Source organism: Myotis myotis, unplaced genomic scaffold, assembly GCF_014108235.1.
Source record: "Myotis myotis isolate mMyoMyo1 unplaced genomic scaffold, mMyoMyo1.p scaffold_m19_p_2, whole genome shotgun sequence".
Lineage (NCBI taxonomy): Eukaryota > Metazoa > Chordata > Mammalia > Chiroptera > Vespertilionidae > Myotis > Myotis myotis.
The window spans coordinates 126541074-126566074 of record NW_023416324.1 but is presented as its reverse complement, the minus strand read 5'-3'; the positions used below and the strand labels follow the sequence as shown (position 1 = coordinate 126566074).

Sequence of the window (25001 nt, the reverse complement as noted above, 5' to 3'; positions counted from 1 at the left end):
AAAAATTTACACACACATACACACAAACACAGATTAAATGCACAGAAAAACAAAATTGAACACAAAATTAAAACACTTAATTCAGTCTACTTCCTAATAATAAAAATGACTAATGGAGCAACAATTTACTAGTTTTCAAAGCTGATGTATGGATGTAATTTCATGAGAAAAAAAATGTATGACCCCAACTCAGATAACTACAAAATTAATTTATAAAACCTGTTGACAGCAAAAGAAAGATTCTGAAATGTATACAGACATATGTATCAAAATAAAAATCTCTTTACATGTGTAAAAATTTTAAATACTGAATAATGCATGGGTAGATATAAAAATTCAATTTTAGGAAAGGTATTTTAAGAGCACACAGTTAATGTAATAAAATATCCTGAGGGGGAAAGTGAAAAGAAAAAAAAAACATGCTATTTCTACAATTTGCAATCATCCATAAGATCTTTCTACAATACATCACCAAAGAATGGATGTGGTGCCAATCCCTGAATCTGCAGTGCAGAAACTGAGCTGCAAGAGAAGAAACTTGCCCCAAATGTCTAAATAGTGGCATGGCTTAGATGAGAATTTAGGTCCTTTGATTCCTACTATTATGTCTTGCTGCTGCAAACATTTCCCCAAATCAAAGCCTGAAGTAGTCCAATGATATCACTTCCTCTACACAATAGAGAACTCACACTACAAAATAAAGAACACCCACCAGGCCAGCCTCATTACCACTTCCACAATGACTGTAGTTTGGCATAGCCGCTGCTTGTGTTCCACTCAAGAATCAGGAGTATCTATCACTCACTCTTTCTCTATCACCAAATCACGTCCATTCTTCATCTTGGCACACCCAGGTTACAAAGGTCTTAGGAGAAACTATCCTTAATGCCTGATTAAATTTACTGTAATTTAATACTAAAAGCATCATTAAAAGATACATATTATTAGTCTTCCCAACCTGTCCATACCCAACCTGCAAGCATAGTTGTTGCATTACGAAATTACTTTTTTGCTATCATATCCTTCAAAAATGATCTGTTCTGCTTTATTGGTAGTCTGAACTTGCACAGTCAATAGTTTGGAAAAGCAAAACAAAACATTAAAACAAATCAGACTTTATGACCTATACCAGATATCTAAAATATATATGAACTTATTTCTCTACCCATATCTTTATCTTAGGTATGCCATGGAAGTGAAAAGATATGGCGAAATGAAGCTTCACCACACCATTAGTCTTATCTCACCCATAGCACTTCTATGTTAAAAAATAAAGCAGAATATATTGACTCAACAATATATTCATAAATGTTATTGAACACACTAGGGGCCCAGTGCATGAATTTGTGCACCTTTAAAGGAACTGCGGGCCATGAGGCTGCAGTGGGCACAGGGGCAGGTCTCGGTCCATCCTCCATGCTCCCGCCACAGCCCCAGATGCTGTCTGCGGGCAGCCCCATTCCCACTACTGCCACTCCCACACACTGACGGCACAGAGCTATTGGGGCCTGCGCCAGCAGCGGGTGCAAGCAGCAGCTGCTGCCCTGATCACCCCTCAGGAGCAGGGGGGGGTGAAGCCCTCAGGGGCTATGGGGGCCAGCAGCCGCCGCTCGTACCTGCTGACAGCGCCAAGAGATCAGGACCTCGGGACCGGTGCTGGGCGCCAGCTGCAGGTGCAAATGGGGCCGGCGCTGGCAGCGGGTGCGAGCGGGGCTGTCACTGGCAGCAGGTGTGAGAGGTGGCTGCTGCCCCAATTGCCCCTCAGGAGCAGGGAGAGGTGGAGAAGCCCTGAGGGGCGATCAGAGCCAGCTGTTGCTGCTTGCACCTGCTGACAGCGTTGAGTGATTGGGGCCAGCACCAGCAGCAGGTGCAAGTGCCAGGTGGGACCGCAGCATGAGGGAGCAAAGAATCTTCAGCAACCACCAGAGGCTTGCCCTAATGACAGTGACCAGTGCCCCGCCTTGGTCTGGTGCCCTGGCTCACCTGCTCCACCATCCCGCCACAGCCCATGCCCGCCATGTCCTGCGCTCTGCCGCCTGCTGATGATGACCACCATGTTCCGTGCAAGACCCTGTTGGTCAGCGCATGTCATAGCGACCAGTTGTTTGATTGTTAGGTTGTTATGCCGCTTGGTCTATTTGCACATTAGCCTTTCATTATATAGGATAACTTTTTTCATGCTAGTTAACATCAAATCTTTTTATAAAGACAATGCACTTAGTATAATGTCCTTCTGATGAATATTATGGGTATCATATTTAATATGGTAAAAGGACAAGAATGTTGGTCTGAAATGCTTTAGCATTTAAAGTAACAGGTAAGGTCCTTCTTATAGCAAATTGAAAAATCATTATGACTAAAAACATTGAAAAATATGAAGGTGTAACTCTTCCTCATATTTCTAGTATTTCAGATACCATGTGGTTACACATAAAACATTAAAATATGTCATTTCTGCCTGGCTTGCATGGCTCAGTGGCTGAGCATCGACCTATGGACCAGGAGGTCATGGTTGGATTCAGGGTCAGGGCACATGCCTGAGTTGTGAGCTCGATCCCCAGTAGGGGATATGCAGGAGGCAGCCAATCAGTGATTCTTGTTGATCATTGATGTTTTTATCTCTCTCTCCCTTTCCCTTCCTCTCTGATATCAATAAAATAATATTTTTAAAAATAAATAAAATAAAATAAAGTATTTCATACCTAATAATAGATTTATAGGAATGTCCTCAATATAATGAATAGAATTCAGTAACATACTGAAATAATTTTTTGTCACATCAAAACAGTAAAATAGTCAACAAAAATTGCTTCCCAAGCTACATTCCTTTTATTCACTAGGCTCTCGAAAGTTGATCAGCAAGAGTTAAACAGTCACTTTATACAGGAGGTTAATCTTCTGTGGTTGTTGTATCATCCTGACACACTTTAACATAAAGCATGATATTACTAACAGAAGCTTTAGGGGAGTGTAATTCTTAATATCAACTCCTTAAAGTGGCAATAATGCCTAATAAATTGAGCTCATTTAAACTACTTTATTTACTGAATATGTATTTCAGCATAAGGATGGCACAATAATGTCAGCACCTGGCATCAGGTAAATCTTAAAGTTAGCCTATTTAATATCTTTTCAAATGCCAAGAGTCATGAAATAGTAAAAAAAAAAAAAAATCAGGAAAATTGATTTTTTAATTGGAAGAAAATCTAAATGACTTTTAAGAAAAGCTACATTTCACTGATAATTTTTAGGAAAAGCATTTGTAAAACACTTTCTGTGGAAATAGAGTCACTACAAATTATAGAAAGTCTTTTCTCCTTTGGCGTTCAGATCCCATTCCCAGCCTACCTCCCACTGTCCTTTAATATTAAAAAAGAAATAAATCAAATTCAGCCACAGAAAACGTGTCTCCAATCTCAGGAGTATGAGTAAGCATTAAAACACAAAACAAAATTAAAAAACAAACAAACAAACAAAAACACCACATCAGTATTTAGGATCTTCTTTAAAAGGCCTTTTAAATAAAAAAAAAGGATAAAACTCCCCCAGTTCCACTGAGAAGAATGTAGTCTGAATCTGTACTTCAGGGACTACTCAGAGAATCTCTACCCTATAGCTTGGCAATAACAAAAGCAGGTCAATCCACACTGATAATCTGGCAGATCAAGGTCAGTTTGTAATTCCTCTTTGTTTATACATTTATCCAGAATTACCTGCTACCCTAAATAGAACAATAAGGTGATTTGGCTTCCTGTTTACCCAAAGTCGTCATCAGGAATATTTTTGAGGCTAGGATATAAATCTTTAGTAAGTAGTGGGGAGGGGGGGAGAGGGGGAAAGACAAGAGATTATAAAGCCCAGGGAAATTGGAGAGATCCAAAGCTGTGAGGCAAATGTTTTCAGTGCAAATTTGAACTGCCTACCGTAAGCGAAAGCAATGATTCCATTTTTTGTGAAGGATGTCATTATTTATAATTGTTTGTGTTTCTTAGTATCTATTTGTGTCCTCTGTACATTACATACAAATGAAAATTCATTGCAAATATTTATTCTGTTCTTGTATACTGTATTGGCATTTTGGCAGTTCTAACATAAATTCTTAAGTATTATTTGGATCCAATTAAAGAGATGTGTCAAGATTAAATGGATTGGGAGAAAACTAATCAATCAGTAGAATGAAAACATTGAGCAAAGGCACAGATCAGACACTGGATTAGGCCCTTGTAATAAAATGAAGACTAAGACCCTGTACGTTAGGGGCTTATAGTCCAGGAGAAGAGACAGGTAGGTAAATACCAAACATTCCAAATATTATAATAAAAATATGCAAAGGGGTTTTAGAGATCATAGCATAGACAAAATAATGTTTAGTTCTCTTGTTAATTAAAAAGATATAAATGCTTAAAATAATTGATAAAAGGCAGATGGCATTATTTTGTCTACTAAAACAAATACATCAGATTCTGGTTAAAAAATATCATAATAAAAAATCTCCTATGCATTCCTGGATACTAGTAACTATTAACATACCACTAATAATAATATGGCTTCAAAAATAATGCAATTGTATAAAATAAAATAAAAATTGGTTAAAATTATTAGTGTATCAACTTATAAAATGTTTTTATCACAATAGTCATAAATAAAAGAAAGAATAACAGTTATATTTACTAATTAAACTCAAATTTTTGATATACTACACAGAGGAATACAAGTATGCCAAAGGTACAATTAATGAAAATACACCCTCAATCTCATGCAATGCAAGAAAACATCCTCCTTATAAATCGTGACATACTAAATGAGCCAATTCTTGTAGTTCTCCCTTCACAAATGAATTCCCTGTTTTAAAAAGATCTCTCTCTCTCTCTCTCTCTCTCTCTCTCTCTCTCTCTCTCTCTCATCCTCTCCCTCCTTTCCTCCCCTTTTTCCCTCCTTCCCTCCCTCTGCACAGGATGCTTGAGAATGAGTTCAATGTTTCTCTATACTGTCACAATTGTCCAAACTGCATCCAAATCAAAAACTTAAAATACAATGTCTCAAGTTTAGCAACACACTGACATTTGGCAGCCCATGAAGATCTCAGGCAATTAATATGATCTAAAAATCTATAGCCTAAAATAATAAGTAGGATAACTTCGAGATCCCACCATAGCAAAATGTGTCAATGGGCTAGTTAGGGAATAGAGTATTGATTTAGGAACAATTTCTGATTCTTCTTTTTGCTTGGGAGAGTGAAAGGAACGATCCCTATTCAGGATAAGAGATACACATATTCACTCATTATTGTACTTCATTCCCAGTGCAAGGAACTATTTAGAAATAACAGATACTGTATTATGTATCACAATGGTGAATTTCATTCTGCCTTGGCAGGGTAACTAGTAAGTGCAAAATGTGAGTAACTGCTTGCTGTACTAGAGTCATAGATATATAATTGCCTTCAGAAAAATCCTTCTCTGAATACCACCTACACATTAATACATGGCACTGAATTTACAGCCAGACCCCTGTTCTATCCCACATGATCCCTGAAAAGGCTTTGAAATGAGGACATGTGCATAATTAAGGCACACTGAATATCACAGTACATGTAACAAACCAGAGTATTATGAATCCTTAGGGGAACCTCATAGAACTAATACATTTTCTAAAGAAAGCTGTACATGAGTAAAGAGAGCCTAAAATGCTAATTAGATCCTCTCAGTGAAAGCTATAGAAAAGTTGATTCTTGAATCCTGAAGTTGGGCACAGAATGGAACATTTGTATACAGAAAGACTGAAGAGAGAGAGAGAAAAAAGAATTTGACATCAAAGCCCCTCAATAGATGATTTATACAATTCACGAGAAAATAAATGAAGCAAAATAAAAATATAACAGTGGGAGAATTCCAAACCTCCTGAAAGGGTTAAGAATGAGAACTGATTTCCTATTAGAAAGGGATTATGTAACAACAGAGGGAAATAGTCAGCCTAGCATATGCTAATTTAGTAGGCTTTGCCAGGCATTTCTGTGTGTGTTTGGCTGGCTGTCTTATATTCTTTCCCTCCTCTTTTTGCCATTTTTAGTATGAGACTAGGGAGGTTGAACTCACACAATATGCAATAACAATAACAAAAACAAGTGAAAGCACATTGCACATGATTTAACCTTGCTACATAAAACATTGGGCACTTGCCTTGGAGGGCGAAAGGAAAAACACCCACTCTGTGTGTTCAGTATATATGTTTTAGCAATACTCCCTCTCTTTATTCTTCATTCCCTGTTAATTTCTTTTAATGAGTCTTTCAGGTTGGTAGCATGGTCAGGAAAGAGGGAGATTTTTTATTCCTGGAGAGTGTTAAGGAAGCCGAGTGTCTATTCAGACTTCAGCACATAAAGTAGATGGCAGTAAAGGAATGACGATTACATAAGACACTTATCACACATTTTATTTGATGTTAAATATAAATATTCTAATCATTTCTCATTGCAACCTAAATACTACTTCAGATTGAAAAGCAGGGGATGTATAAGGTGTGATCATGAACAGAAGGTACAGGTGTGATGAACATTTTCCCTGGGGGCATAGGACAAGCTAGTGTAATGCATGCATTTATTAAGAAAGTAAAAACAGGTTTTATGTACTATAAATCTTAGTCCTTGATGTTTCAGACAGGGTTTGAAAGACACTTGCATTTTTAAATGCACACAATTTTAACAAAGACGCTAAAAATATTTCTTTACAAGAACAAATTAATTGGCTTTATAAATTATACCAAATCAATATAGCAGCTATACACTTAGCAGTCGGCAGCACAGCCTCGTTAGGAAGGTGCTTTCTCACTGTGTTCCCAAAGATGACTTTAGATAAACAATGTGCAGTTACTGTAAATAAACCATTGCCACGTACATAAATTTATTAGGGAGTCAATTTGACCTATAAAAGGACTTTTGTTTTCTTATGTGAAATCATTTGCACGACTTAAAACACACTCAACTTTAAAACTTTATAGTCCTGAAAGTAAAGGAATGCTTATTCTTAGTTTCTAAACAATCCCTAATGACACGTCAATATCTAGCCCCCAGAGAAGCTGTTTAACTATTAGTTACCAGGGGTTTCCCCTCCAGCATTCAAATGGCTGAAATATAATTTAAATATTCTAGTAAAAACTATTTGCTGAGTCAGAAAGTGTTATCCCCAAAGTTGAATAATGACTGCCTTAATATTTACTTCAAAGTCCTCTAAAATAGAATGTGAATAATTAATGGCCAGCCCTGTCCCTGGCAGATCTCCTTGCAACCTCAGCCCTGGGTCTATTCAGGTAGCAGAGGTTCTCATCACTCAGTTTCATAAGCACAAAAGAAGGTCCAGAATAAAAGCTCAGCTCTACTGCAGATTCAGAAACTGTAAACCTGGCTTCTGTGTTTTTAAAGTAGAAAAGTTAACCATTGTTACAACCTAAGGAAATTTATTTTAAAAATAGACTTGTTAACATTCATAAACAGGGTAAAAGAAAATAATGAGTGCAAACAAATTCTTGCCTTTTCCTTACACTTTATTCCTGGGAGCCCCAAACTCTGATTACTGATAAAATTATAAAGCGATCCTTCAGCCCCAAAAATAACTGTACAGTTTAAACTTGTATATATGTGCATATAGAGATAAATGATTGAGGAATACTTCCTTTTTCAATAATTACATCTCTGATTTTGGCATTAATATTTAACTGAAACCTAATTTAGCAGAATATTTACTTTCCTAAATTTTAAATATGCTACATACTTTTAAGATGAAAATAATTTCATACCTGTTTAAAGAAACCCACTGAGCACATTTACAGAATCAACTGGTCTCATTTCTTGAATAAAAATTACATGCATAATATGTTCAATTATTTGTTTTGTAGCAAATAGAATCAAAATAAATAAAGCTGCATTAGTTACTGTTATCTGATAGGCTTCCATGATAGGCTACCCATAAAAATTGCTCCGCTACTCTTACTTTTATTAAGGAACCTATTTTATGCTTTTGCCTTTGTGATAAATAATATTGTTCACAGTGGGAATATTCTCTACTAATTAGACATTAGCACAAATTCCATGTCATAACCCTAAATAAACTATATGAACATATACTGAATACTTAATCCCTATTTGTTTTAAAACTATTGTATTCTCATAATACAGGAAATGCTCCAGTAAGGAAAAAAAAAAAAAAAGCCAAGAGAATGATTCCTTTCCTAGCCCAACATAGATTAGACCCACCACATGTAAACAACTGCATAGAAATCCTATTTTAACTTTGCTATTTATCTTCATTAAACTGACCCAGGTTCCTGATAGTTTTCACAAAAACTATTCATTTCACCATTCATTTGATGAAAATGATAATTGTCTTAGGGTTTATTTACTACATTAATCTCTAAACAAAATAGGTGTTCTCTCATTTACTTGGTCATGAGCTCACGTGATTAGAAATACTTTCTGGATCATTTCTGGTTATAAAAGCTGAAGGTCGGTTCGAGTCCACTACAGGCTGTGAAAGAGTCCCCATTTCACTCCTGCCCCAGGACTGCTTTCCTGTGTGTCTGCACGCTGCAGAGCACATTAGGCCGAGATGCTATTTGCATCATCACACAGCAGGGGGCTTCAGCTGCCACTGCTCTAGGTTAATCCTCACCCACCTCCTTACACAAGGAATGTACGGAAGATGCCTTTTTTTTGGTACTACAAAACTGCACTCCAAAAATGCTTGACATTTTCAAATAAAATGGTGGCAATGAACTTGTCCTTTTAAATGTTTTAGGTTAAATCAGTAAATTTAAATCATGCCCTCAAAAAAAAATTTTGTTTTCATGGAAAGAGTTTGCAATCTAATATAATGCAAAATATTTGGAGTTTGTAAAGAAAAAAAAATGTGTCTGGAAACTAAATGTTAAAAACTGGTCAGACTGCATTCACTTACAAATTTATATCAAGAGTTATTGCTATGTTACTTTTCCATAGGCAAACTGCTTCCTAAATTAATATAGCTTATAAAATGTTAAAATTAACTCAAGTACATTATTTAACAAAGTATGAGTGCTGATATATTATGAAGAGAAGGGACGATTTAACTCCATCATAATTAGGACATACCTATTTTCAACTAAGCACTATTTATTATTCATCTACTAAATATAGAAGACAAAGACTGAACAGGTAAGGCTTGGGGCTTGTTCTCAAGAAGCTCAAGTTAACAATCACCTGGGCACAAGAGCCATTTTAGAGGGTGAACAATCCAGTATCTTCCAATCATACAAAGGGTTTCTGACGTCAGCTTGAGAATTCTGCTTCCTTGGTTTGTGATTTCCTTTCTCACTGTCCCCTCAGCCTGTTCAGCCAGCTGCTATGCAATGGACAATTTTACCCAGGAGGTTTACAAAGTGTATCAAAAGGAGAATTCTTCTTCAATAAATCTCATAGAATGCATGTTAGCACGATCAAATAAAACATCAATATGCCAGGCCTATGTTATAGTATTAATGTACCCAAAGTCCTTCCTAATAAATAAATCTTACTTGTCTCAATCATATAACACCCCATAGACTGCTTATTTTAAAAATAAAATTGATATAGTTTGATATTGATTTTAGGCCACTTTAAAATGCATGCTTAGGATGTCTTCCAACATTTTTGCACTTCCATTTGCTCTTGAAGTGACTTAAGTAATTTTTTCTTTAAGAAAAATGACATTTCAGTATGTAAATGTAGGGCAAATAGAATTCAAGTACCTTACTTCTAGTTGAGAAGGCAGGAAGAGGCCTGCATCAGTTGATGCTTACCCTTGTCATATTAATTTCCCAGAGTTCTAATAGTTGTACAAATGGGGAGAAGACAATAAAGTAAGCTGCCATATCTTAATGCAAAGTTAGTCCAGAGAACCCTCATACTTGCAGGGAGATTTTCTTAATTACTGTCTGATGTTTTCTTAAGTTATAGTCATATACAGACTCTACTTTTCAAAGTCACAGCTATTAATCAAAAAAGGGTGGAGAGAGCTATTCCCAGGAGCTGCATTCAGTATTAAAGTTTGACAAGACTAAGGTTATTACATAGAGAGGTAAAATAGTAGGAGAAACATGATTTTAAGAAGTATTAAATCATCTATTTTATTTAATGTACATAGTGCATTTTATATTATAATGTGTTTTATAAAAATGTAAGAGAAAGATGCATGTTTCAATGTTTCTGGATCAGTTTTGTTCATCAGTTTATTTTGTTCATTAGATTCCACATATAAGTGAGATCATGTGATACTTGTCAGACTTATTTCATTTAGCATAATACTCCCCATGTACTTCAGAGGGGAAGGGTGGGAGTGGTGGGAAGAGATTAACCTAAGGACTTATATGCATATATACATAGCCCATGGGCAAACAATAGTACTGGGAAGGCCTGGGAGAGGGCAGGAAAGGGATGGAGGGGACCAAAGGAGGAAAGAAAGGGCATCTGTAATACTTTCAACAATAAAAAATTATATATATATATATATATATATATATATATATATGAAGTTAATGACACATACACATACTCAGGCAAACAATATGTATGTCCAGTTGAACTTTAATTTGAAGATCTTTCTTTCTGAATATAATATACCATTTACCAGAATGTTCCAGGGCAAAAGAAAACACACAAATAAACAAAAAAAATAACTAAAAAAACAAAAGTCCCAGTATTTGTGTCGTATGTGTTTTTGTATAAGATAAACTCAAAAAAGGAAATAAAGTTCTCAACAAAATTTGGGTCTATTTTCTGGTTATATTTTGCCCTTGTCTCTTTTTCATCCTTTCTAGGACAGTTCCTGGTTAAACAAGACAGTCTCCATCTTTGCAGTGCCTCCTCAGGCATGGCAAGGGATATAGCTTCTGCAAGGGTTAGCTATTGAACTGGATCTACTCTGCAGCCAAGAGAGGTCTTAGTTACAGGTGGCAAGCTTTTCACTCCTCATTCTAAAGAAATTCATTTCTCTAAAGGATCCCTTGCTCTTACCTCAGATTTTTCCTCTGTCTATGATGGAGGAAAAGGAAAAAATAGCTTAACACCAAATCAAATTTTTTCTAAGTAGTCTAATCCCAAGTTACACTTTAATCAGAAACATGTTTATTTGCTAACCATTTATCTCATAAAGATCTATTGGGGATGAATTGATAGGTGTTTTAGAATTAAACGATTTAAGCTTTTTCTTTTTATTCATTTTTTTAATGCGTGATATCATTGACTTGATTCTCACCATTGGCTTGTCATTCTACACATTAACAAGTCAGAAGATTGATTTTGCTTCTCAGAAAACGGAAAAAAAATGGTGACATATTAAACAGTGAAAACACAGAGATATGTCCAAACGGGTCCTCTTCTATAAAATAAAGCATATTGCAAGAAAGTGGATAATAACACAAAGGATAAATAAATTGATTGGTATTAACTGAAGTAACCGGATACCATGATAGTGCTGACAAAACTAAAAATAAGAAGCTGTAGACTGCCCATAGTATTTGCCTAGTCATAACTGCTAGCAGGCAGAGCAGACTCCCCCTAGCCAAAGGCAGTTGCTCACTATTGCCCCTACCACCCTGCCTTCCCTGCACACAGAAAAGACAGACCTGCTAAGTATTTCATCTGTGTCCTGGAAATAAGCTTTCCCTTTACAACCTCACCAAGTCCTAATAAAACAGTCGGGCGGTGGGAGAAACATAAGCCAGGGCCCCGAAGCAATGTTTTCAGACAAGACTAAGACAAGGAAGGCATGAGCAATTTGTTTGAGCAAGAACTGACAGTATCAACAAAGTGTGATGTGCCTGTGGAGCAGTGTTTGATAAATGGGAGGCAGCCATAAACATGAGAAGACAATCCAGTGGTGCTTTGCACCCCCTCCCCCTTCTAGGATTTTTTTTTCTTCTTCTTTAAATCCTCTCTCTCTTTTGGTGTATTAATATGGCCTGATCTGAGATGCTCACAAGTATACAGATATCACTGGGCTGGTGCTCTCTCCCTGGTTGCTGTATCGGACACTTATTTATTTATTTGGACCTGCTGCTGGTGCTGCTGCTGGTTGCAGTGGTGCATTTTCCCTGGCATACCCACATGCCTCCCACCCCACCCCCAGTTGGCTGTGAAAGCGACACTGTCTTAATCAGTGGTTTACATACTTAATAAAAGACACCCATGCCCTTAAAAGAGAGAGAGAGAGAGAGAGAATGCAGCTGATGGAATCTTCCGGGTAGAGAAAGTAAATCCTCCTCGGGCTGAGAGCGAGAGGGGCACGGGCAGACAGTTATTTCGCAGTGCACTGAATAGACAATTCGCAGGGAAATGTTGAAGGCAGAGAGGAGATGACCCCTAAGTGCAGTCCATTGCCCACACGCTCTATAATAAATAATCTTCGAGCCCCAGCCCAGCAGTGTGTGCAATGACGTGCTGGGGCCAGCTCACACAGATTGGCGAGGAAAACATATCCAGCGGTGTCGAATTTTCATCACAATCACCAAATTAACTGATTTCCCCACATAACACTCCTCTACCCGGCGTGGCGCGAGCACGGGAGCGCGCGTGAGCACACACACACACACACACACACACACACACTCGCGCGCGCGCGCGCGCACACACACACACACAGGCACACACACACAGGGGCTGAGAAATACAAGTTACTGAGAGGTGAAGCGGGGTCTCTGGGAGGGTGTCTCAGCACCGATTAGAAACCCAAGTAACGTGTCAGCCAGCTACCAGGGTTACTTGTGCGAGGGTGGGGGTGTGAGCGCTGGGAAATGGGACGAGGCAGCCTAAGCAGGAAGAATGGGCTGTCTGCCTTCTCGGGGATTACGGCGTATGACATATCTGAAATTTACATCCAACATAAAATACACAAGATTGCCACAAAAATATTCTAAAGAATACCTCTGCAAGGTCAGCTAGTTAATTCGGGAAAATTCTGTCCACTAGCTCTTCTTTCATATTCATAAATATGCATACATAAAATACGGCCCCGGTCTGTATCCCGGAGGAGGATAGGAGAGAGGATGCATTCCAAGAACTTGCTGAAAGATGGTTCATTGACCTCATTTAAATCCTCCAAAGGCCAAGTGGGTTTTGCACGCCTGTGGGTCTACATGTGCTTTACTTTCACATTCCTTTTACCCAGAGACACATACGTTTGATCAACTTATCTTTCCGCACATACACAAATAATGACAGAGGGGTTAGAGGTGGGCAAAGATTGGAGGAGAAATCAAGAGTCACCTAGCTTTAAAAAAACCCTATCGACCATCCTTTCTCATCCATTCTCCCCGAACCTCACACTCAAACCACAATCCCCACACGACTCCCTTCAAAGCCACAATCTTCCTCCTTACAGCCCCTGCCCGCCGAGCCCTAGAACGCCGCCTCCGCCTCCACCACCACCCCAAAGTGTGCTCTCCCCGTGCACGCCTCCTCCAAACGCCGCCGCTTATTTCCCCATCAGCACCGTCCTCCCGGTGCCCACAGACCCTCCCTCCCTCCCCCAAAAGCGCGTCTGGGGGACAGTGCACCTCAGCTCCCTAGTCCCTCCGCATCCAAACCCAGGGATTTGCATAATCACAGTGTTTTGTGCAGTTTCCCTCCACTGCGGTCCTAGGGGTGCTCACATTTTACGTGGAAGGGTAGCATTAATTACGGAAAGAAGCGGCAGAGAGCGGGTGGAGAGGTCGGGAATCTAAGCGAAAACCCCGAGCAGAAAGTAACTGTGAGGATGCATATATTTCTTTACTGGGGGGGGAAAGGGGGGGGGGAGAAAAAGAAAAGAAAACCACATGGACTGAATAATAAAAAGTCGGTTTGTTGATAAAGTGGCTTTGGGTCATTTAATTGTTTTCCCCCTTCTCGCCCTCCTCCCTCCCTCCCACCCCCCACCCCCGTTTATTCATTCATTCTGTCTTTTTCTCCTTTTTAAAAATCTTTCTTTTCTTTCTTTCTTCCTTTCGTCCGTTCTTCTTCTTTTTTTAAAATCCCAAACACAGCCCCCTCTCTTCCTAGGTGAATGACAAGTCTCGCAACACATCCCCCCGCCGCCCCCCACACCCCCGGGATGTTATTGCAATGCACACGGTGCTGCCGCTGCTGCTGTTCTCGCCTCTCGCCGTCTCGGTAGCTCGCTCCCAGACTCTCACTCACTTTTTAAAGACACAGGATATGATGATGGTGGGAAGCAGGGGAAGGAGAAAGGCGACCCGACAGGAGGGAGGTTAAAGGGATGACAAGAGATGGAGAGGGTCGGTCAGGAGCGTGATGTGGGAAGTGGCTGGTGGGTGGTGGTGAGAGGGTGGAATGTTCAGAAAAGGCACAAGTTGCCAGCCAAAAGGCGTAGGAAGGGGGGGGGGGTGGTGGCGGGGATGGAGTGAGAAATATAGGAAGCTCAGGTGAATGGAAAGGCGAAAGGTGCCGCGTGAGGGGCTGACAGCTGGGAGAGCGGGGCTGAGCCAGCGGTAGATCCGAGGGGCTGGAGCAAACTGCCACTGCCCCCTGCTGCACAGGGGAGTAGGGGGAGGGGGTGGGCATCTCTGGGGACCGGGGGACCGAAGTGGGGAGAGTGGAAATATGGGGTGGAGTGGGGATGATGGGGAATGGGCGTGAAGTTGATGCTCCCCGGCGGGGCGGGGATTACCTTGTAGTAGGAGCCCGCAGACGCTGTAGAAGCGGAGAACGGCGCTTCGTTTCCAAATCATGGTCCCTTCTCTAAAGGGTCGGGGAAGGAACCAGGGGGCAAGGATCTGCTGGTGAGCGGGGCAACGGAGTGCAGGGCTCCGCCGGTGTCCTCCTCGCGGTGCCCGCCGGACCCACGGTCCCCGCTGCTGCGGTATTCGAACCCGCGGACGCGGATCGGCGGCAGCAGAAGCGGCAGCGGCGAAGCACCCGCAGACCCGCAGAATGGGGTTGCGGTGGGCGAAATAGTTTCCTCTCGTCCTCCTCCTGCTGGTGTGCAGCCGCGACAGCCCGTCTGCTAGGCACGGGGTCGGGGCTCGCCTTCCTCTCGGCGCGCACAGCAAGTCCGAGCTCCTGCCGGGGCTGCCCGAGCAGGTGGTGCAGGGATGCCGGGGTGTCGGAAAAGGTGCGTACGAGGGCTGCAAGGAGTGGGTAGGTCACGGCAGGGAGGGGCGGAGGGAGAGGGGGTGCATGCAAGCAGCAGCCGCCGCACGCGCTCGGGGTGTCTCGGGGTCCTGGGAGGGGAGATGGTAGCAGTGGAAGCAGCTCTAGCGGCGGCGGCGGCGGCTCCCGGATGCTCCGGCTGCAGCAGCGGCGGCGGCGGCGGCGGCGGCGGCTGAGGCAGCAGCGGCGGCAGCAGCAGCGGCAGCTCTACCGCGCACTAGACACAAGGGCAAGCTCAGCGCCGCGGAGGCCCCGCCCTCATCCTGGCCAGACAGACACCGCCCCCTGACCAATGGAAACGCACCCGCCCCCCGGTCCTGACCAGTGAGAGGAAGGGCTGGGTGGAGACAAGCGCCGGGAAAAACAAACAGGCTTCTCAAGGACCCTTCGGGCAGGAAGAACTGAAGCCCCCATTCACACACCCCTGGCGGGTCTCACACCCTTAGAGATGTCTTGTCCTAAAACTTGCAGAAAAGACAGCCGTCTTCATTAATCATGGCTTTGCACTCGGGAAGGGTTCAGCCAATCGTCACCACGAGGGGGCGGGGTTAGCCGTGTCCCCAGCAGGTTCTGGGATCCGTGGTGCCTGGGACAAGTCCTGGGTGCGAAGTTCTTTTGCGCATTTGGACTCCCTAGAGCAGATGGTGGCTGCACCTGCCCACTCACCAGCTGCAGTACCATTCTCTGACGCTCCCAGCAGCAAAAGGGAAAATTGCAGAGGGCGTGGGAGATGCTAAGTATAACTGGGACTGGCACACCTACTGCCTGCAAGAACTTGTGTGGAGGGAAGGAACAAGTTAGGGGTGGAGGAAATTATTTTGTTTGTTGTTGTTGTTGTTGTTGTTGTTGTTGTTGTTGTTGTTATTCTCCAGAGTTTTTACTTAGTCTAGGCATAAATCTCATTAAAGCCTCATTAGTGGGTGACAGTATCAGTCGTTACTAGGATCAGGCAGACCCTGGTTCATGTACCATACTGTCTCTTCTTGCTTCATAATGTTTGATAATTTTACTTGGACGATTAAACCTGAAGCCTCCTCAACTATATACAGGGATAATAATAGTACTTAACTCCGAGTTATAGGGATTAGTTGAGAATGCAAACTATACAGGGTCATGCAATGTGTAAGTGCTTTATAAAAGATGGCTCTAGTCTAACTGTTTAGTGGGGCTTTTCTAATTCAGGATAGCAGGAAATCTTAGGCAATCGCCTATAAATGTTTTAACAATAGTCTTAAGGAAGGGAGAAAAAGTACAATTGTACTTTCTTCAGGGACTCAACCTTAAGTGGTCATAAAAAGGAACTCTGGAATCTGGAGGGAAAAAAAACAAAAAAAAACTCCTATATAAACCCTCACCATGAAAAGTGTTCTTTAAAAGAGGAGATATAAATGAGCAAGACATAAATTAATCAGAAGTTGTGTTTCCAAATTAGCTTAATTCCCAGGCTTTTCCCTATGACCAGTTTTTAATTGGACCAAATTAGCAGATGATGGACTATTCCAGTAGGGTTAAATCAGTCACACCATAAATAAAGTCTGCGTTGTTTGAAAGACTACACAATAGAAACCTGCAAGCAAGAAGACAGAGGGAAAGATGAGAGGCAAGATCAATATTGATGCCCTTCGCTCTTTCTCATTTGTTGCTTTTTTTTGCCACAACCTTTTACAAATTCAACCCCTGCCTTTTAACGAATGACCTATTCATTTCTCTGTCCACTTTCCTCCCCAGGTTCTCAAAATTAAGAAATAAAATGTCCATAATAAAACTGCAAGGGGACCTTAGAAGGAAGAGGATGTGTGAATACTCTTGTTATTGTAGGAAATAGTGGCCCACTGTGAGTTTTAGCTGTTAAGAAAGTCAGTCCAAAGATACTGCTGTCATTTAAACTATTGTGAGCATCAAAGCTGAAGTTCTAATCATTATTGACGCATACTTAGGCTCTTTGTCAGGAAGACTATAATAAACAGAAATGCCAAATAATTAGGGTTTCTTTATTAAAGCAGTAGTCAGGAGTCCTGGCTTCTAGCACTGATAACCCTATGAGTTTGGGCATATATTCAACTTCCTTGACCCTCAACTATAATATGAGGAAGCTGCATTTGATGATTTCCAAAGTCTCACAAAGCTTTTAAGCAATCATTATTCTAAGATTTTTGTATTCAAGAAAATGCCCCAACTGAACATGAGTATCTCAGCATTTGTGATCAATACTAAGAAGCAAATCATGTTTTTGTTGTTGTGATAACTACCAGAGCAATTAGGATTTCTACAATGAAGTAGTCTCTAGGTTTGCTATGCAGCATGTGGTCCTCAGACAAACATCATCACCGTTACCTTGGAACTTGTTAGAACTGCAGAATCTCAGGTCTTTCATTATAACAGGATTCCAGGGTGATTTATCTGTACACAAAAATTGAGAATCACTAGTTTTTAACACTGCTTTACTGAGCACTCAACCGCAGGAAGCATTTCAGTGGGTGTTCTAGAAGAGTAAAAAGGCCAGAGGATTTTTTTTTAAATTACTATTTTCAGGAACCCCAGGAGTCTCCTTGTCATCACAACAAAAAGAAAAGTAACTCTTTTTGTAAACTATGGAACAAATCGATTAATTTAATTAGGTATTTTTTAAATGGTTGCAAGTTTGATTGTGATGATAGTCATAAACTTTCATGTGGTTAAAAGCTCTCTCTAGTCCACACTGGAGTTTGCACTTATTCCAGCCCTGGGAGAAAAGCACTCAAAATGCAAACTCTGGCCACTTGGATAAATAATGTAATTTGCAAGTATAAAAAATAGGTAACACTATATTTTCTAAATAGTCTATGCTTAGATGATATTTTTCAATTATTTTTTAAATATCAAATGCTCCTTTGTTGTAAGAACTTTCAATACTTTAAAGTGTGACTATAGTCAAAATGTTCAAAGTTGTCATTTTATAAGTAAATTCATTTCTAAAATGTAAAACATTTCTTAGAATGCAATTAAACATCTTTAAATATCTTCATTTATAGTTTTAGGGCAATTCTTGTCTCTCTATATTATCAGTGTCTCTAAATCTACAAATTACCTGACCCCTTATGAATCATCAGATGCTTAATATCATAAATTGCCAAAAGATGACATCTATCTGCCCAGCTGTTGTGGCTCAGTGGTTCTGCAACAACCCATGAACCAGGAGGTCATGGTTCAATTCTGGGTTAGAGCACATGCCTGGGTAGCAGGCAGGATCCCCAGTAGGGAACATGCAGGAGGCAACTGGTCAATGATTCTCTCCCATCAGTGATGTTTCTATCTATCTTTCCCTCTCCCTTCCTCTTTCTGAAATCAATAAAAACATATCTTTAAAAAAAGATGGCATCTATCCATCTTTAATTTCTTTATCATTAAGCCTTGTATTCATCTTCACTTCATGGAAAAATATTTTTTAACATTTAACTTCATGTTTTGAAATACTTTTTAAAAAATGAATGCTTTAGATGCAAGTAATTCATGTAATACTGTTTTAAAAGTTGTGTAAAAATAGCACACACCTTTTCCCTGCTTTGGATATGATGGTTCTCTTTGCTAGTGCTGTCACACGATAGAATGACAGCCTCCTCCTCCTGCAAGAGTATTGTATGTGTTAGGATTCTTTTAAGATGGATTTTACAGAGGAGTTTAGTTTGTACATTATAACTGCTTTTACACCAGTAAGAGAGAATTGGAATTTATCAAGTTTGTGATGGTTATGCCTTTTTTTTTTTTATTCTACAAGGAGCAAAGTAATCTGTCCAAGGTTTTAAAGTGATGGATGATAATTAGCAAGATGAGGGGGGATCCTTTCACAATGTATACATATATCAAATCATCACAATGTACACTTTAAATACTTTTTGTTTTAATTTGTAAATGGTGCCTCTGTAAAGTTGAAAAAATTAAAAAAAAAACAGTTTTACTTGTGTCAAAATGTTATGAAATGAAAATGGGAAGTTATTAAGAGACATCAGTTGTTACCACTATGGATACATTTCCTGGGATTTCACCTGGTTACTTAGAATATTATATTTTGCTTTTAAAACTTTAATTTAAGTGAAATATCTAAATACTTTAAATATATAGTCATTATGGATCCCCAGAACTAAAAATATAAAAATCCATGCTAAGTTGACTCTTATAGTAAATTGACTCTTGAAGTAAATTGACCTAGAAAAAGAAATCTCATGGTCTGGTGAAAATGTAGACCATTGTGAAATAAAAAGAGCTTATTGAATACTGGAAGCCTTGATTGTCATTCTCCATGCTCACCAGCATTTTAAATATGAGGTCAGCTGCTTATGTTGGAGAGATGTTAAGAGTCCTTGAGTATAATATATAGTACATATAATATAATGGATAGCATATATTATTACATACATATATTATATATACAAGGATGAGCAAAAGTAGGGTTATAATTGCTAGTATGAAAATAATACAAATAGTACAATAATTGATAGATAACACATCTCATGTACTCACAAATGTATACCTGCTTTTGCCCACCCCTGTATATGATAGCATATAGCAATATTAACTGCTTTGAATTACATTTTAATTTAGAATTTTGCTACTATTTATACAACATTCCATGTCCTACATCAGAATTATGACTTATTATTTTATCTCACCCCAAATGTTTATTGCTAGAATTTTAAATTATGGTAATGATAGTATATCAAAGCCTGAAGAGAAATTCAGAAATTTACAAACTCAAGATGAGCTATTTCTGCATTTTTACATAAATGAACCAGCATATACATATACTCTCATTTGGAAAGATGCAATCACAATATGTAGAGTAAAACTGACCTTGTGCTATTATGTAGGATAACTTCTAGCTCTACAATGATTGACTTTAAATGATGTAAGATATATGGCCACCACACACTTTCTTAAATTCAGCAAGAATGATAATTATTTTCCTCCATTTCCCCCAAACAAGCAAACATTCACTATACTTTACGGAAGATCATATGATCGTAGTATTTAAAAGCAGCTAATGTGCAAAATAGTAGTTTTGCACATGACCAAAGATAAATGGAAATATCCTGGCTATGACGCTCAAGAGAATGACTCTGCATCCATTCAAGTCAATTTCATACCTGCAACATGGTTTTCCGACGTGGAGCTTTTCTACATGGAACACTCATTCAATATCATTATATAAGTCATTTCATTACTTTAGCAAGAAGTTTGCTCAAATTTGATATTCTCAGGTAGTCATTTACTGATGACCTTCTGCCCTCGACCCATCCACTTACTCTTTGCACATCTATCTTATTTTATTTTTCCTTATGTCCCTTATAAACCTGAATTTATTTAATTGATTTGTTTACTTGGGTATTGGTTCTCCCCACCCACCCCCACCCCTCAGCTAGAATGTAAACTGCAAGAATGCAAGGATATTGCTTGTCCACTGGGTTCCAGCAACTAGAAAAGGGCTGAAAAATAGTAATAACTCAATATCTATTTACTGAAGTAATGTGTGTGTCCATCCAAAGCTGACTATCCTCTAGTTTAACTTGTATGAATACTGATTCACTCATCTTTCTTTTTTGTGTCTTTTTCTAGGGCATCATTTTCCTAATAAGAACTTCTAAGTATTCTTAAGTGAACCAGCAAACTAAAACTTCAGCACTTATAAAAAAGAAAAGTCCACTTAGATTTTTATTTTAAAAAATACATGAGTTGGTAAAATGCAAACTATGTAGGGATAAATAAAATAGATACCCAGTAAATGTATTTACTGATTTATTTTCCTTATATAATTACTGTTGGCCATTGTTAACTATACCTGATTTTTTCCCAACAGAAAATAGTTTGGAATTAATAGATAGGAATAATTACAATCACCTATTAAAGTATACAAGGTTTACAGTTGTAACTATGCAAACACAGTTTATGCTTGTATTATTACTTATTAATCATTGTATTATTTTCCATACAAGAAACTGTTTTGTCCTCCTCTTTGCATCCCCTTATTTTAAGAGTTTTTTTTATTTGTACTAATATGTAATATCATTTCTGGTAAGAATATTACAGAGTTCTACTATAGAATGAACTGAGGACCCAGTTTTTTGTCTGGATTGACCAAATAAAAGGAGATGTGTTGTAACTCAAGAGCTGAGATATAGAAGGATGAAGAATTCTATGATGTTATTTGATTCCCGCTACCTTATAATTAATTCTACAGCTAGAGCAACCAAGTTTATCTACATCTCTAGGGAACATGTAGTTTATTTCTTAATAAAAAATAATAAGAGGGATAAAGCATCTTGAAGCAGCAAATGAACAATTACTGAAAGGACAGAGAAGAATATAAGGAAATGAGTCTGGAAATTAGTATACAAGGAATAGCATGGTTTAAAAACTATGGCTTGTTCTTTAGAGCTGTGCTGTCCAAAAGGTAGTCACTAACCCTATGTGACTATTTAAATTTAACTTAATTAAAATAAAATTTAAAACTATGAATTGTAGTCATATTAATCACATTTTAAGTACTCAATAGCCACATGTGACTAATGACTACTCTATTGGACAAAACAGAAAACATTTCCATCTTCACAGAAAACCTTTTCATCAGAATAGTGCTATTCTTGATATTGACATTGTATTATTCTAGGTTGTCCTGAGAAATAGAATCAATAAAAGAATGGATGGATAGATAGATAGATAGATAGATAGATAGATAGATAGATAGATAGATAGATATTGATATATTATAAGAAATTGGCACATGCAGTTATGCAAACTAAGAAGTCCCAAGATGTGCAGTCAGAAGGTTAGAGACCCAGGAGAAATGAGGGTGAAATTCCAGTCGGAGTCCAAAGGCCTATGGACTAGTAGAGGTGATGATAGAAGTTCTAATCCAAGTCAGAGTCTGAAGACAGGAGGAGGCCAATGGCCCAGTTTAAAGACAGGCAGAGAAATAGAGATAATTCTGACTCACAGAGAGCAATTTTCATTATTCAGTCTGCTGATTAAAATGTTAATCTCAGCCAGAAGCACCTTTTTCCAGACATCCCAGAAATAGTATTTAACTAAATTTCTGGGCACCTTGTGTCCCAGGTACGATGACATATAAAATTCACCACCATACTTTCATTTGATAAGTATCATATTGGCATTCATCATCACTACCATGATATTTTCATAATTCTAGGTTTAAATTCTAGATATTAAAACTTACATAAATAAGATTTAGCTCTCAGATATACCAAAGTCCTGCTTAGTGTATTTTACTTTTTACAGATATATCTGCCTTTTCCTCATAGAATTGATAGTAAAACCCTCCATTCTCTTGGTGGTGGTCGGGGTGGGGGAAGAACCTTGTTACCTAAAGTATAGTCTTATGTTATGGCTACATTAAGATAGCCAACGATGAGTAGGTATTAGTCTAAACTCTGGTTGTAAGTGCCATAAATGCAAATCAAACTAGTTTAAGCAAGAACAAACAGACAAAAACCAAATATTAGTTAATTTAACTTAAAAGTCCACATTTGGGGGTTACTTCAGCCTACTTTGATCCATAGGGCTTAAGAGATATCATTAGGATTGTGTCTTGTTCCTTCTAACTCTGGACTCTTATTTTCTTTAGATTCGTTAAAACTTAAACTGGTTCTCCACACAGAGAGGTTAAAAACAGTCAACAAATTTCTAGCCTTACACCATAATTATACATAGGGTTCCAGAGAAAGAGAAGAGCTTTTTCTTCATAACCCTGTAGAGTCATGGGATGACTTAGAAACAGCCTCTTTGATTATCACATGTCCATCCTCCAGAATCTTACTCTGTCTGATTGGCCAGTGACAGCAAAGGTGTGGCTGTGTGATTAAAGGTGAGTTACCCCTTTCCACACTGAGTGCTTGGGGTGGGGTCCTTATGATATCTTGAGAAAAATAATTTTCTGAGACAGGCACGGGAGGATGAATGATGTTTATTTGCATGCAATTACATCCCTTGGTTTCTACAGTCCCATTTCCCTTCATCCAGTCCTGGAAGATGTTCAGCTTGGGATTTAGTAGAGCTAGAAGCAAAGCCAGTGTCCAGAATTTCTGTTCCATGGTGTAGCTGGGTCCAGTGTAGCATGAAGCTAGTTACAGTCCATTGTCTGGGGTGCACATGGTCTTGGGCCATGTGGGCGAATGCAGGGGAGCCAAGAGAATGAGCCCCCTGCAATGAGAGTTCCCAAAGTCCCGAAAATACAAGACGAGCACAAGAAAATGAACTCCTTAGTTTAGTGCTTGCCAAACTGCGGCTCGAGAGCCACATGCGGCTCTTTGGCCCCTTGAGTGTGGCTCTTCCACAAAATACCGACTTCTGTGCATGGGCCACGAAGTTTCAATAGCACTGTACGTGCGCACCTGCACGTGGTATTTTGTGGAAACTTTAGGCGATTAAATATCTCAGCAAGCTTCCCTTGCTGGCAGAGGCCATGATATTTTCATGCTCTACTGGAAAAAACAGGCCAATGACCTGTTTCCAGGTGTGACTGAGACAAGTACCCTCCCTATGTCACCCAGAATTTACTGAGCATGTGTCAATTCTTCCCCTGTCCAGTCCCTTTCCCCAGTGGTCTGCGGGGAATAAACTGGTGGCCACTGGGGAAGCTGTCCAAGCGATATGCTCGTGGTATTTGGCCTTCCCTTTGTTCCCTTCCGGTTATTAATAACTAGGTTAAATTACAGTGGTATCAAAACTACTCACCAAATGGGGAGGGCATAATTTCTAAAATGGAGGCGATGCTGGACAAACAAAATGTAACAAAAGTCCACTGTAGAATACAATAACATTATAGGATGTGATGCAAGAAACGTTTGCCTTGACAAGAATATTGTTTTGTTACCTATGATAATTAGGATGAAGTATCAAATGACAGTCTGGAGCACTTCACACTCTACACAGTAGGATGTTAATAAATATTTATGAAACAAATAAAAATATTGCAGTAATAAAGTTCTCACTACTGGAAAAATGTAGAAGAGGATAATCCTCAGATTTTACAGAGCCAAAAGATTACTCCTCTGCTTTTCTCTGATAGCTCATAAAACTGTGTATCTGAGTGTCGTATCAGCTCTTGAAAATTAACAACAGTTCAATGCTGATTAACTGCCAGCTTTTCTCCCCTATAGTTTCCACATTTTTTTTTCAGACCCGCTTATAGTCACTGCCGTGGGTATTGCATGCATCCTTAGTTGTTTTCCCCCGTGTACCACCCTGCACGTATCACTATCAAACTTCATACAGTTTTTGATGGATGACTTCTCTAATTTGTCAAGGTTATTTTAAATTCTAGTTTAGGCTTCGAAGATCAGAACAACTTCTCTCAACTCAGTATCACACTGGGTGTGCTCTTAATTCTATTACCTAAATCTTTATAATACACACACACACACACACACACACACACACACACACGTCATGTGAATTCCAATCATGTCCTGCACTAATACACTATTTGGTACTATAGAAAGAGTTATTATTTTTTAGGATTTGAACACCAATATAGAGGTAGGTGAAATAGAGCTAGCTTGCAAGCTCTCTATATTGTGTGGGATTGCTTGTAGGAAAAAATATTCAGTGCAGTAAGGCAGTCAGATATATACTATACTTATGGAGTTATATATACAAGAGTGTAGGATGACCAGGATTCTGAAACCTAGTGTCTGAAAAGAGGAAATTCAGATTTGGAGACCCAAAGAGAAGTTATGAGTTCTATTCTTAACATGGTAATTTATGAATGCAATGCTTAGAAAAAGGTTCCAAGTTTAAGACAAAAGCATAAGAACTTGATGATGCACCGAATGCATTTTATGTATGTGTTTCTAAT

General features: G+C 39.1%; 1 protein-coding gene across 3 annotated transcripts in view; it reads right to left on the bottom strand.

Moving 5' to 3' along the window:
• Positions 1 to 15461, bottom strand: part of CADM2 (cell adhesion molecule 2) — a 1212655-nt gene extending 1197194 nt beyond the window's left edge. The window contains exon 1 of one of the 3 annotated variants that reach the window (XM_036349671.1): positions 14673 to 15461. In XM_036349671.1, coding sequence (XP_036205564.1) covers positions 14673 to 14733 — 61 coding nt within the window. In that variant the 5' untranslated portion in view covers positions 14734 to 15461. The remainder of the gene's footprint in view (positions 1 to 14672) is intronic. The other 2 variants (XM_036349668.1, XM_036349669.1) reach the window with 2 other exon arrangements.
• Between the last annotated feature and the right edge of the window lie 9540 nt (positions 15462 to 25001).